The sequence below is a fragment of the Phocoena sinus genome, chromosome 17 (genome assembly GCF_008692025.1).
Source record: "Phocoena sinus isolate mPhoSin1 chromosome 17, mPhoSin1.pri, whole genome shotgun sequence".
Taxonomy (NCBI): domain Eukaryota; kingdom Metazoa; phylum Chordata; class Mammalia; order Artiodactyla; family Phocoenidae; genus Phocoena; species Phocoena sinus.
Window position 1 is genome coordinate 28,190,945 of NC_045779.1, and position 13,547 is coordinate 28,204,491.

At 33.8% G+C, this 13,547-nt stretch overlaps 1 protein-coding gene across 12 annotated transcripts in view; it reads left to right on the forward strand.

The window, feature by feature from the left end:
- The window catches only part of RALYL (RALY RNA binding protein like), a 900,595-nt gene that overhangs the window by 788,513 nt on the left and 98,535 nt on the right, over positions 1–13,547 (forward strand). For all 12 annotated transcript variants that reach the window (XM_032610288.1, XM_032610292.1, XM_032610297.1 and 9 more), the window contains one exon: positions 6,010–6,170. In XM_032610288.1, the coding sequence (XP_032466179.1) occupies positions 6,010–6,170 (161 nt within the window). The remainder of the gene's footprint in view (positions 1–6,009; positions 6,171–13,547) is intronic.

Sequence of the window (13,547 nt, forward strand, 5' to 3'; positions counted from 1 at the left end):
ACTGGAATGAATTTTTGCTGCCAGGGTTAAGAAACAAGGCTAGAGTAATGCTAACAAGAGAAGGGACCCAAAACAAAAACAGGAAGCAAAACAGGAAGGGTCAAGTCCTCTCTTCCTCTTCTCAGGTCCTTAATTGGCTGAGCCTAGCAAGGAGCCAGCTGGACCCCACAGAAATGTGGTTTGCAGACTCCCAACCCCAGATGTGACTGAATGTCTCACATAAGCTGAGAGATAATACCTTAATAACTGACATTGATTTACATCCTATTGTTAGCCTATTTCTGCCAGTTTTGGGAATTCTAATGTAATTGGGGAGTTTCAACCCTTAAACTGTTTCAGCTTAGAAAACTTCTCTACACAAAGTTCCATCTTAATGTGATTGTTTTGGTACATTTATCCAGCAGTAATTTTTCCAAAAATTAATTTAGTGTCTATCCATGGTTTCAGGGATCATGAAGAGTATCACTAAATAATAGAATTGAGTGGTTATTCTAAACTTTCTTTTTTTATATTACACAAAGAATTGCCCAATAAGTTACAGCATTCAGTGGCATTGTCTTTTAAAATGTCAAGTGTGACTCTACATGAAAAACATCACATGTTATTAAAATGAAACATAAATATATATACTCTTCCAAGTAAAGTGAAAGGAGGAGTATACCTAAAATTATATTGAACACCCCCGAGGAATGTTTTCAATTTCTGAGATATTAGCAGTTTTAATCCAACTTTTTTTCAATAGTATCAGGAAAGGCACTGAGCCATTTATAACCTCCAGTAATGAATAAACGTGTATTGACAGAGAAAAAGAAATGCCAGAGCTGCTTTTCCATATTATATATATATATATATATATATATATATATCAGTGATTCAAAATCTGTATTGTTCAGATCTGGATCCATTTTGACCTTGTGTAAATTAACATAAGAGAAGCTACCAGAGTTGAAGTTAATGAAAAATACTCTGTCAAGTTGCACTTGTCTCAGATCATTGATTATAGAGCACAGTATATATTCATGAATACTGGAAAAACGTATTAGCAAGAAGCAACGTCTGTTTCATTGTGCAGATTTAAATTACCATCTGATAGAATGGGATTCCACTTAAAACATTTGGAAACCGTAGCATGGCCCAGTTGACAAAGGGTGTGATTTGGAGTTAGAAGCAAGTTTCAGGCCTCGGTGTGCATGTGTTGACTGGTTAAACTTGGGGGAGTCATCTCATCCTTTTTTCACAGGTTTCCTTTATGGGCAAAATGGCTTAACAATACACACATTACAGAATTGTAAGAATTAAATAGGAGAATCATTTTATTGATTTATAACCTCACCATTGCTATTTAATTATATTCACTTTTTAATTACCCAAAGCTGTATACAAGGTATAAAAGATAGAAAAATTGTACAAAATATAAAGATTAAGTTAAGATCAAAATATCACCAAAAAAAGATCATTGACAATTTCAGAAAGCCCTTTAAAAGCATGTTCAAGAAGCATTTGTACAAGATTGGGGATGGAGCCCGATGTGGGGTGGGTTGTTGTCAGGGGTGGCTTCACTGAAAATCTTGGAAAAGTTTAGGGAGAAAAAACAGAAATGAGAATTACTCATTGACTGGTCTGAAGTGAAATGTGCTTCTAAAAAGTATTTTCGGATTCAGTTGTAACCAAAAGCTTATTTGAAGTCCAGGTAGAAATTATAAACGAATTTTGAGTAGTTCAAACAGTATAGAAAACAGATATACTAATAGGCTAGAATCATTCATGTGGATTTCAAATATATCCTTTCTTAAAAATGAATAGGCACCTTAATTTGGTTTTATAGACTATTTTTATCAGAAGTTAAGCATGCTGAAGACAGAAGGGTGCAAGGTTGAATCAAGACAGAGCTGGAAATCTTCTCTGGTCCTAGAGTTAATGATCTTCATTTATCTGCTAAAAGACCCCAGTGAGAACACAGCCCTGAATTTGTTGTCAGAATTTGGCTCTGGGCAGGTCAGTTATTTAACCCTAAGTCCAGACTACATTGTTTGGTTAGCATTTAACCACATAGGGACTGTAAGTTTGGGTTCATAAATAAGGAAAATGAAAAACTCTTTTTTATGAGGGAAATTTAGAAGAAAACAGGTAATTACTGCTTCTTAAATTACTATTTATCTAAATGAAATTTTAGTGTTCAGTGTAATATGCAAATATTACATTTTCAATTTTTTTTCACGAATTTTAAAATCACATTGGTTGACAGTGAAAAACAGGCATCAAGTCAAAAGTCCATCAATCAAGTAATGATTTACTATTCTGTGGTGTATCTACTTGAGAAAATGCACCACAGCAATTAAAATAAACATTAGGAAGACCATTTAGCAAACTTGAGAAACATTTTTAATATAAATCAAAGAGAATTAGCCAGGATACATGACTGTACATATATTATGTTTTCAGTTATGTGAAAAATATGAATGCTTGTGGAAAAAAAAAAATAGAGAATGACAGTAGTTGTTTTAGGGTGAGAGATTGGTAGTTGTTTTTTTTCCATGTATTTTTTCTGAAAATACATGTAAACATTGCTTTATTATTGTTGAAGTTTAATAATAATAAACTTTTAGTAAAAACAAGAATTCAAAATTATATTCATTTTATATGTCAATATAACATTAAATTGCCTTTGTCTAAAAAGCAACTTATTAAAATAACTAATATCCTTATTCTTTCTAGAGACAAGGTATGTCTATTTTTATCAAGTAAATCAATATTAAAATTGTTTACCAGTTTTTAGCTTTTCCTTGATAATGAAATTATACATGAAATAATGATATTATTAAAGAAAACAAAATTCCAAACAAGAAATGGGGACATGAAAAGTAGAAATGTTTATTCAATAAAATAGACCCTCAAACGTCCTCAATTTGTTGCTTTTATTAAAATCTGACTACATTTATGTTATTTACTGATTGAAAGTAGGTCTTTTAAAGTTTTTATTTTAAAATAGACCTTAGGGAAGGGAGAATTATGTGTTTGACTTCATTATAAATCATTAGCTATTTGACCTGTAAACATTATGGGAAAAACAGTATTCTAACAATATTAGGGAAAATGAAGGACAATTACAGAAAAGGAAAGGGAATATAATTCTGGGAGTGGAAGAACAAAAAAACAAGAGGAAGGAAGAAATTTTACGCTTTTAACTGACCTTGGAGATTTGGATTCCATTTAATTCTATTGTATGGCAATTTTTGTTGGACTACTTTCTTTGATTTGCTATAGACAGGATTCGGATGAGAAAGACAATGCTTGTGTCTCCTTCACAGGCTGCCTTTCATCTACTTCCTTCTGAATTTAGAAGAGCCCCTACATCTCATCTTGCAATCCCAGAAAGCTGACCCCTTCCCATCCTTATCTTGTTATGTTTTTATGCTTTAGGACAATACTCAGTCTTCCTTCTTTTTATTTCTTGTAAACTCAACTTTGCCCAGTGAAAATTAACAAACACCCCAACTCCATTAAAATTTAAAATTATGTTCTCACATGAAATGCCTATTTAGCTTTGTTTGCATATTACAATATCACTTTTTAAAAATTAAGTTCTGATGCCGCATATCTTCCCAACACAGTGACAGAATAAATTGGTAAAACCTGATTCCATGGTGAGAAAGGAGTCATGTTTCTTTGAAGCAACACATCAAAATATTCAGAGAACAAGGGTTACTTCCTATAGGAATTTACAACAAAGAACACAACACACACTGAGCATTTTACTAAAATGTACATCCTATACTAAAAGTATGTCACAAGTACAGTGAACAAATGTAGCTCTCTTTTCTCCACAGGAGAGTAGGCCTGGCCAACACTGGAAGTTTTGTAATCCCTGTTTGGGGGGAAGCAATAGAAATATTGATAAACATTGCAGTTAAAATATTATTGAATTGCATTGTAATTGATGTAGCAGTGAATATGGTGACTTTACTTGGCCTGCATTTCCAGTATAGCATTTTTACATCATTATACATTTTAGTTGTGCTTTAGAAATTTTCTTAACCCAGTGTATAGAGTAGTTTATTTAATGAACCTGCTAAATTGCATTTTCAAGTCCTGGGGAAATTGTTTCTCCAAAAGAGCTTGCCATTCATTTCAAGCAGCAACTTCTACCCTGGGAAAGATCAGTCAATTGTCATATTTCTTTTCGCTCAATAGCTCTGGGTGTTTTAGCTCATGAAAAGTGCCTTAGTATCTTGGTTCACTGACTTAAGTTGCTCTGTGATTTCAACTTATAAATAAGTAATGTAGACTTTGTTTTGTGATTGAAATGAGGGGCAGGCTTAGTTGACCCTTTTGATTTTCCAGCCCTTAGTGGTATGAATGAGATTCACAACCCTTTTCAGCCTCATCCTGTCTATATCTTTTGAAGTAAACTATAATGTGTTGACATCCATGACCTGCTATTTGCTGGCAGTTCTTTGGCTCTAATGGACTTTGCTTATGCACAGAGGATGACACCTCTCTTTATCTCTGTCTCGTTTCATTTATTTTCCTTTCCAGACATCTCTTAGTATTTCCCTAGCATGTTTCCAAATCATTTTTGGACAGTTTAGCTCTCTAATGTAGAAGACAATCCTAGTACTAAGTTCTGCTTTAAAGGTGCTTTATATACAACTTTTCTTCTCCATAGTGTCATAGTTTTCATTGTTTATGAATGAATATTTGGAAACCAGCCTATCTTGTTATTATATTTCATTTACTATTTTCCAAAAAGAGATGATCACATTTCCATCTGTATGTGTAAATGAGATGTAATTTTATGAAATAACCTATTATAGAAGGTTTTAGATATTTTAAAATTTAAAACTGTTCTAGTTTTCTCATTTCTGTCTTTCACATTATTTTTATTGGCTGTTTTAAAGCAGTTATGAGAATGTAATCCATATAATGGTGTCACAGTAAACTACATAATAATCATCATTCTAAGTCAATAACACTATTTTCTTTATAGTGGACAAAGTAATAATACCTCTGGTTCACTGGCAAATAGAATATATATATCATATTTATTTCTCTGACCCTTTTATGCTGCTCAAATGTGCTAAGTCACACAAAAATTTGTTATGTGTATGCAGTATAAATAATATGAAACTTTGAATCTATTAATTATACATTTATATAAATGAGTAAATATTCTTATAGTTTTGATTCCTTTCATTGTTTAATGAAAATGCCTTGGTTGTAGTGAATACCATTTTTCACTTTTTAGCAGAAACTTCAAAGAATTTTACTGATATTCTTTTTTGTTAGAGAATTTTTTAATAGCTAACTACAAATATCTCTAGTCTCAATTTGCATGTCTATCGAATAGTAAAAAAGTTATCCTGATAAATATTTCCCACCAGTTCTTTAGTCAACAAAGGTTTGTCCTCATGCTATGGGCATTTCATTCAAACTCAGCCTCCTTTTTTCTGTAGTCAGCTGAGCCTTTCATTACTTAAGGAAATCCTTAGAGAGAGGTAAGGAACAATATTGATTTGTCTCTTATAGCTGCCCTCTTTAAACTAGACATACTCCAATTTTTTTTTTCCTTCTGAGCTGTTTTCTGATCATACAGTAATTTTCTTTGTCCCTGATTCTGCATGGTCTATTCCTCCTTTCACACTTATGTGTTAATAAGTATCTGATGTGTTAAAGGAATATTTCTGTTCCTAAAATGGATAAATCTGTTAAACCAAGAAAAGAAATATACTTGGGAATGAAGGTCGACATAATTTCAACATATTGAAAAGCTCTTTGTTCTTTCATACCTTAAAAATGAGTTCATATTAAGGGTCAGATTCTGATGCCCAGAAAGCATAGACTATATTAGCATCCTGTTTCTCTAGCGAAAAATGAATCTTCTTGAGGACAACAATGAAAACAAAAACATTTATTGACATTTTTTACAAGGCCATTCTCTTAATCGTCTCACACATTTGATAGAACACTTAGGCATAAACCAATTCTCAGCCACGTTTGTATTTTGTGAAGGTTATTTGATTACCATGGACGTGTGCCTCCACCTCCCCGTGCAGTAATTCCACTGAAGCGTCCCAGAGTGGCTGTAACAACTCGCAGGGGGAAAGGAGCCTTTTCCATGAAAGGGGGATCAAAATCTACTGCCAGTGGATCTTCTTCATCAGGCTCTAAATGTAAGTATCTTCTTTATTTTATTTCTCTTTAAAGAAGGGTGGGGATACTTATCACTGCATGAATGTCTATACTCAAATTAATCAATGATTATGGAGCATCTGCTGTGTACAATATATGAGAGAAATGTAAAATGGATAAGAAATGGTCTCTGATTTCCACTACACTACACTGCAGTAGAAAACTGTTTTATTAGAGCAAATAATATGCTCTTGGCCCACCTAGCTTGTGACATATTGAAGTCTTGAAATATAACATGTTGCTTTTAATGAAGAAAAAAATTCACTTCAAAATAGAGTGAATATAGTATCTTTTCAGGGAAACAATATGCAAATTCAATGCATGTTTTGAATATTTGAGTGCTGGGATAATTAAGATAGGCAGAGTAGACAGGTTAAAAGGGTAACTTTCCATACTATTCTAAATCATGAGAATTATGTGTCTGAAAACATGTAATGTCTTAAAAAATAATATATAATTTCACATAAATTAGTAAAAAGTAGAGATACAAACTTCCCAACTAAACAGATTGCTAAATTTTTATATGGACAGATTCAGAAAATTCTAATTTATTAGTAGAATATTATTCCTAAGGAAAGGATAGCAAAATTTTTTGCATTTCTTTAGATTACATTCTACAGGGAACAGATAGACAAGAGCAAGCAAAGTAAAATCTGAGGTGTTACACAGTAGATCATGACTATGTAAATGAATAAAGTAGAATAAAGTTGGGAGCACTGTATTTCATTGGATGGTGTATGACTGCCTCTCTGACAAGGTGGCATTTCAGCAGAGACCTCATGGAAGTAAAGGAGTGAGAGGGTGGGCTTGAAGCTATCAAGGGTAGAGTGTCTGGGTAGAGGGAATGGTCAGTGCAGAGATCTTACATTGGAACAAGAAACCAGTGCAGCAGAGGGAGAAAGAGGAAATTAGGCAGGAAATAAGGTAGAGGGAGGGCGAGTTCCAGGGCAGCTTGTCAGGTCATTGTAGGGATTTTATAGTTACTCTGCATCTCAATCTTTCAAGACAAATAATGCAAATACCGTTATTCCAGTGTCACTGATGAGTAAACACAAAGAAGTTCACATAGTAAATGGTAGGGCCAACACTAGAACTCATGCTTTTTTCATTTTCATCCCTATATACTATCTACTCTAGAACATTGCCTTCTGTCTTAGTGCCATCCAAAACACTAAGAAAGAACGCTCTTGAAATATGTGCAAGATGTGCAAGATGTAGTTACCGGAAGCACTAATGTTTCCAGTAACAAAGTTTTGTGCACTCAGAACTTGACTTAGCTAATATAACCTAAATAGCAAATTACATAGATTTACAGTTCCCTATGTACTGACTTATCCATTTATCTAATTATTCTATAAATAAAAAATGTGAATTCCCTTTTTGAGTCTTAGTAATAAAAGAAAATGAGATTCTGCAACAATCTCTAAACAATCTTATATGCTCTCTGAGTATTGTCCAAAAGCAAAGAAGTTTCTTGAATTTGGTTCTTACTGTGGAAAATTGAACATTGAATTGCCTGCTAGGTTTATAGAAGACTTTTTTACCCTAGGAGTGTTAACTTAATTTCAAATAGAAATATCTTAAGCACCTATGGATTCTTTGCCCTGTAGTCACTTTTTTTTTTTTTTTTTTTTTTTTGCGGTACGCGGGGCTCTCACTGTTGTGGCCTCTCCCCTTGCGGAGCACAGGCTCTGGACGCACAGGCTCAGCGGCCATGGCTCACGGGCCCAGCCGCTCCGCTGCATGTGGGATCTTCCCAGACCGGGGAACGAACCCGTGTCCCCTGCATCGGCAGGCGGACTCTCAACCACTGCACCACCAGGAAAGTCCCTTGTAGTCACTTTTAAAACAATGTTTACCAATGGAAACGTTATTGATATTTTGGCCATGGCAGTTCTACACTATGTAAGAGTATTCCAAGCTTTGCAGAACATTTAGCATCCCTGATCTCCAAACCTGAAAGGCCAACAGCACTCCTCAGTCTTTGTAACAACCATGTGTACCCTTATACATTTCTAAATCTTCCTTAAGGAGATGGTACCACCCTGGTTTAGAACCAATGAATGGTGGCCCTTCTTGGGCAAGAGCAGTTTTGTACAACTCAGCCACTTGATTGCCATAAAACAGAGTGATGCAGAGAAGAGTGGTATTTTACAGTGGTTATTTTGATATAAATATCTTAATATTCAAATGCTTAAGCTGCATTTGGCCTTTTTATTTTTGATTTCTAGTTTTCTTGGGTCATGGAGAGAGAATGAGTATTATAAAATCTTTTTTAAGGATCTTATTAAGAATTTCTCTTGGTTTCATAATAATGAGATTTTGTAAGTGGAAAATAGGATATATTTTCTGCTTTTAGTATAATACTATGTGTTTGTTTTACCTTGTTGGTTGTATCATCCAATCCTCTGTAGAATTCGTTCTTTTGTGGCAAATTGATATGTCAAATTCTGAAAGTGATTGCTTAAAAGTCCTCTACCAGATAGTGACTTTATAAAGTTCTTCTTTTCTTCAGGTTTTATTTTATATCCCACATTGCTTGGATGGTTTTTATATGATGTTTTATAATAATAAGAGGAGAAAAATTATAGCTAACTTTTTTGGTGTTTGTTCTATGATAACTATTGTTTTAAACATGTATTTTTATATATTAGTGCATATAAATTCATTTAAATATATTAATTTTACATATATTAATTCATTTGTTTCTCATAACTGCCTATAAGTGAAGTATTATTATCATTCCCATTTTATAGGTGTAGAAAATGAGGCATAGAAAAGTTAAGGAATATCCCTAAAGTCACAGAGATATTTAATAACAGAGCCAGGAACTACAGCCTGGTTCTAGAGCATCTGTGTCTAGAGTATAGGCTCTTTAGTCTGTGCCCTTTTCAACACTGCCTCTCTATAACTTCTTGGAGAATCGTAGCTTTTATTTATATAATATCTCATTTACTATCTTTAGCCTAGAATTTTACTCTGTTTGATACTTTACTTGATCCTTTACTGATAAGGCTCTCTTTTGGTTTGCATTTCCCTAATATATCCATTTATTCTCCACCTTTCTTTGTCGTTAGTTTCCTGGGGCAAGTGTAATAAATTATCACAAACTGAATGGTTTAACAACAGATATTTGGAGGCTGAATGTCTGAAATCAAGGTGTCAGCAGAGCTGTGCTCTGTCTCTGCAAGTTCTAGGGGACAGTTTGTTCCATGCCTTTCTTTCAGCTTCTGGTATGCTGGCAATCTTTGGCATTTCTTGGTTTACTGACGTACCACTCCAATCTCTGCTTCCATCATCACATGGTCTTCTCCCATGTCTTTGTGTCTGTGTCTCTTTTCCTTCTCTTATGAAGACACTAGTTATATTGGATTAAGACTCACCCTAATGACCTCATTGTGATTATATCTGCAAAGATGTATTTCCAAATAAGGTCACATTTACAGTCACTGGAGATTAGGACTTCAACATATCTTTTGGTAGAATATTTTAACCCATTACACTGTCACTTTATTTTTGCATATTTCCTAAAACAGCATATATCTGGATCTTGTTTTTGAAAGCAATATGAAAGTCTTTATTTTTGCAGGGAAATTTAATACTTTTACATTTATTATATTAACAAATGTATTGGATTATATTTCTTCCATCCTGATTCCAAGTATTTAACTTATTGTTTCCTCTTTTCTTTCTTTCCTTATGCTTGCTTAATGAATTTTCTTTTAATTCCTATCTATTCCCTCTCAACTGCCTTAATTTGTATCTTCTACTAGGCCTCTCCATTTCATTAGTGGCTATAATATATTAAACATTTATAGATAAAATCTTTTTTATCTATTTTTCTCTTAAAATCAAACAATAGCTATGCTAACTCCCATCCAAGACACAAACTTTATATTTTTTACTTTTTTAAAAAAAAATTATTGGAGTATTGTTGCTTTAAAATGTTGTGTTAGTTTCTACTGTACAGCAAAGTGAATCAGCTATACGTGTATATATATAACCCCTCTTTTTTTGGATTTTCATCCCATTTAAGTCACCAGAGAGCACTGAGTAGAGTTCCCTGTGCTATACAGTAGGTTCTCATTAGTTATCTATTTTATACATAGTATCAATAGTGTATATATGTCAATCTGAATCTCCCAGTTCATCCCCCCATTCCCCCTTGGTATCTGTATGTTTGTTCTCTACATGTGTCTCTATATCTGCTTTGTAAATAAGACCGTCTATACCAATTTTTTCATATTCCATATATATGCGTTAATATACAACATTTGTTTTTCTCTCTCTGACTCACTTCAATCTGTATGACAGTCTCTAGGTCCATCCACATCTCTAAAAATGACCTAATTTCGTTCCTTTTTATGGCTGAGTAATATTCCATTGTATATATGTACCACATCTTTATCCATTCCTCTGTTGATGGACATTTAGGTTGCTTCCATTTCCTGGATATTGTAAATACTGCTGCTATGAACATTGGGGTGCATGTATCTTTTTGAATTATGGTTTTCTCAGGGTATATGCCCAGTAGTGGGATTGCTGGGTCACATGGTAGTTCTACTTTTAGTTGTTTAAGGAACCTCCATACTGTTCTCCATAGTGGCTATATCAATTTACATTCCCACCAACAGTGCAAGAGGATTCCCTTTTCTCTACATCCTCTCCAGCATTCATTGTAGGTACATTTGTAATCATGGCCATTCTGACTGGTGTGAAGTGATATCTCATCTTAGTTTTGATTTGCATTTCTCTAATAATTAGTGACTTTGAACATCTTTCCATGCATTTGTTGGCCATCTGTATGTCTTCTTTGGAGGAATGTCTATTTAGGTCTTTCACCCATTTTTTGATTGGGTTGTTTGTTTTTTTTGATATTGAGCTGCATGAGTTGCTTGTATATTTTGGAGATTAATACTTTGTTAGTTGCTTCATTTGCAAATATTTTCTCCCATTCTGAGGGTTGTCTTTTCATCTTGTTCATTGTTTCCTTTTAAGTTTAATTAGGTCCCATTTGTTTATTTTTGTTTTTATTCCCATTACTCTAGGTGGTGGGTCAGAAAAGATCTTCCTGTGATTTATGTCAAAGACTGTTCTGCTCATGTTTTCCTCTAAGAGTTTTATAGAGTCTGGCCTTACAGTTAGGTCTTTAATCCATTTTGAGTTTATGTTTGTGTATGGTGTTAGGGAGTGTTCTAATTTCATTTCATTCTTTTACATGTAGCTGTACAGTTTTCCAGGCACCACTTATTTAAGTGGCTGTCTTTGCTCCATTGTATATTCTGATCTCCTTTGCCAACACATGAACTTTAGAAAGCTTCTATTTCATCACTCCCAAACCGCCTTACCTCCTCCTCCACCACCCTTCTCTGCCATAGAAGCTCAAGTTTTATACATAAATGTTAGAGTTTTAGTTTCCAGCTTCTGTAAAATATTTATGTATTTTATATCTTTTCTTTCTCATATACTCTGTACTTAGTGCTTCTTTGACCACTCCAAGTGTCTGTTGTCATTACTACACATTAGGACTTAATTAAAAATTTTGTAAGTTTTTTTAGTTATATCCATTCTCCTTCAATTCTTAGGTTTTAGGTTGCTTCTAAAATAATTACTTCGGGTAAATGGATAATATAATTTCTGAATCTATGCATGCCTACAGAAGTCTTTATTTTTCCCCACAAATGCATATTTTGACTTGGTCTAAATTAGTTAACTATATTTCTTTTCCTCTTAGTATCCGATGTACAATATCCTAACATCTTAACCACTTCTAGTATTCTACTTAAATACTGATGTTTGTATCATTCTCTATCCCTTGTTAGTATTTTCTTTATCTCAACTCAGAAATCTCAGCAAGATGTATCTAGAAGTATATCTTTTATTAGTTTTCCTTTGGACTTTATGAACCTTTTGAAAATGAAGGTTCTAATCTTTTTTTGAGGGGAGAGGGATCTTCTTGGAGGTGGCATAATGTGTGGTATCTGAGACAGAGCACTCAACATGGCAGGACACTGCTAACATTCTCTGTATTTCCCTCAGTGGAGATTCACAGGCATTGCTTTTAGTAATATTTGTTAAATTTTAAATATATATTAAACAATTCCCCCATGTTAATGTTATATTTCACAATTAGAGTATAAAGAAATAATTGGTTAAACTAAACATACACATGGTTCTTATATTAAGTGAAACCAACCAAAGCACATAAATATAATGTGTGAATTTAATGGAGAAGAAGTATACTTAACTTATTGAATGGAGAGCAGAAATGTGAAAAATATTTGGAAATGGAGAACAAAGGGAAACAGGTTGAATATTAGGTTTAACTAGCAGGCCTTTTTTTTTTTTTAATTAGTTTATCTTATTTATTTATTTATCTATTTATATTGAGACAAAATTGACATATAATATAGTGTAAGTTTAAGGTGTACATCATGTTGATTTGATACATTTATACATTGCAATGTGACTACCATCAGAGTTCTAGCTAACACCTCTATCATGTCACATAATTATCATTCATTTTTCTTTTTTTAACATCTTTATTAGAGTATAATTGCTTTACAATGGTGTGTCAGTTTCTGCCTTATAACAAAGTGAATCAGTTATACATATGTCCCCATATCTCTTCCCTCTTGCATCTCCCTCCATCCCACCCTCAATATTCCACCCCTCTAGGTGATCACAAAGCACTGAGCTGATCTCCCTGTGCTATGTGGCTGCTTCCCACTAGCTATCTATTTTATGTTTGGTAGTGTATATATGTCCATGCCACTCTCACACTTTGTCCCAGCTCACCCTTCCCCCTTCCCGTATCCTCAAGTCCACTCTCTAGTAGGTCTGCATCTTTATTCCCATCTTGCCCCTAGGCTCTTCTGACCATTTTTGTTGTTGTTTTGTTTAGACTCCATATATATGTGTTAGCATACGGTATTTGTTTTTCTCTTCCTAACTGACTTCACTCTGTATGACAGTAACTAGGTCCATCCACCTCATACAAATAACTCAATATCATTTATTTTTATGACTGAGTAATATTCCATTGTATATATGTGCCACATCTTCTTTATCCATTCATCTGTTGATGGACACTTAGGTTGCTTCCATGTCTTGGCTATTGTAAATAGAGCTGCAATGAACATTTTGGTACATGACTCTTTTTGAATTACTGTTTTCTCAGGGTATATGCCCAGTAGTGGGATTGCTGGGTCGTATGGTAATTCTATTTTTAATTTTTTAAGGAAGCTCCATATTGCTCTCCATAGTGGCTGTATCAATTTACATTCCCACCAACAGTGCAAGAGGGTTCCCTTTTCTCCACACCCTTTCCAGCATTTATTGTTTGTAGATGTTTTGAT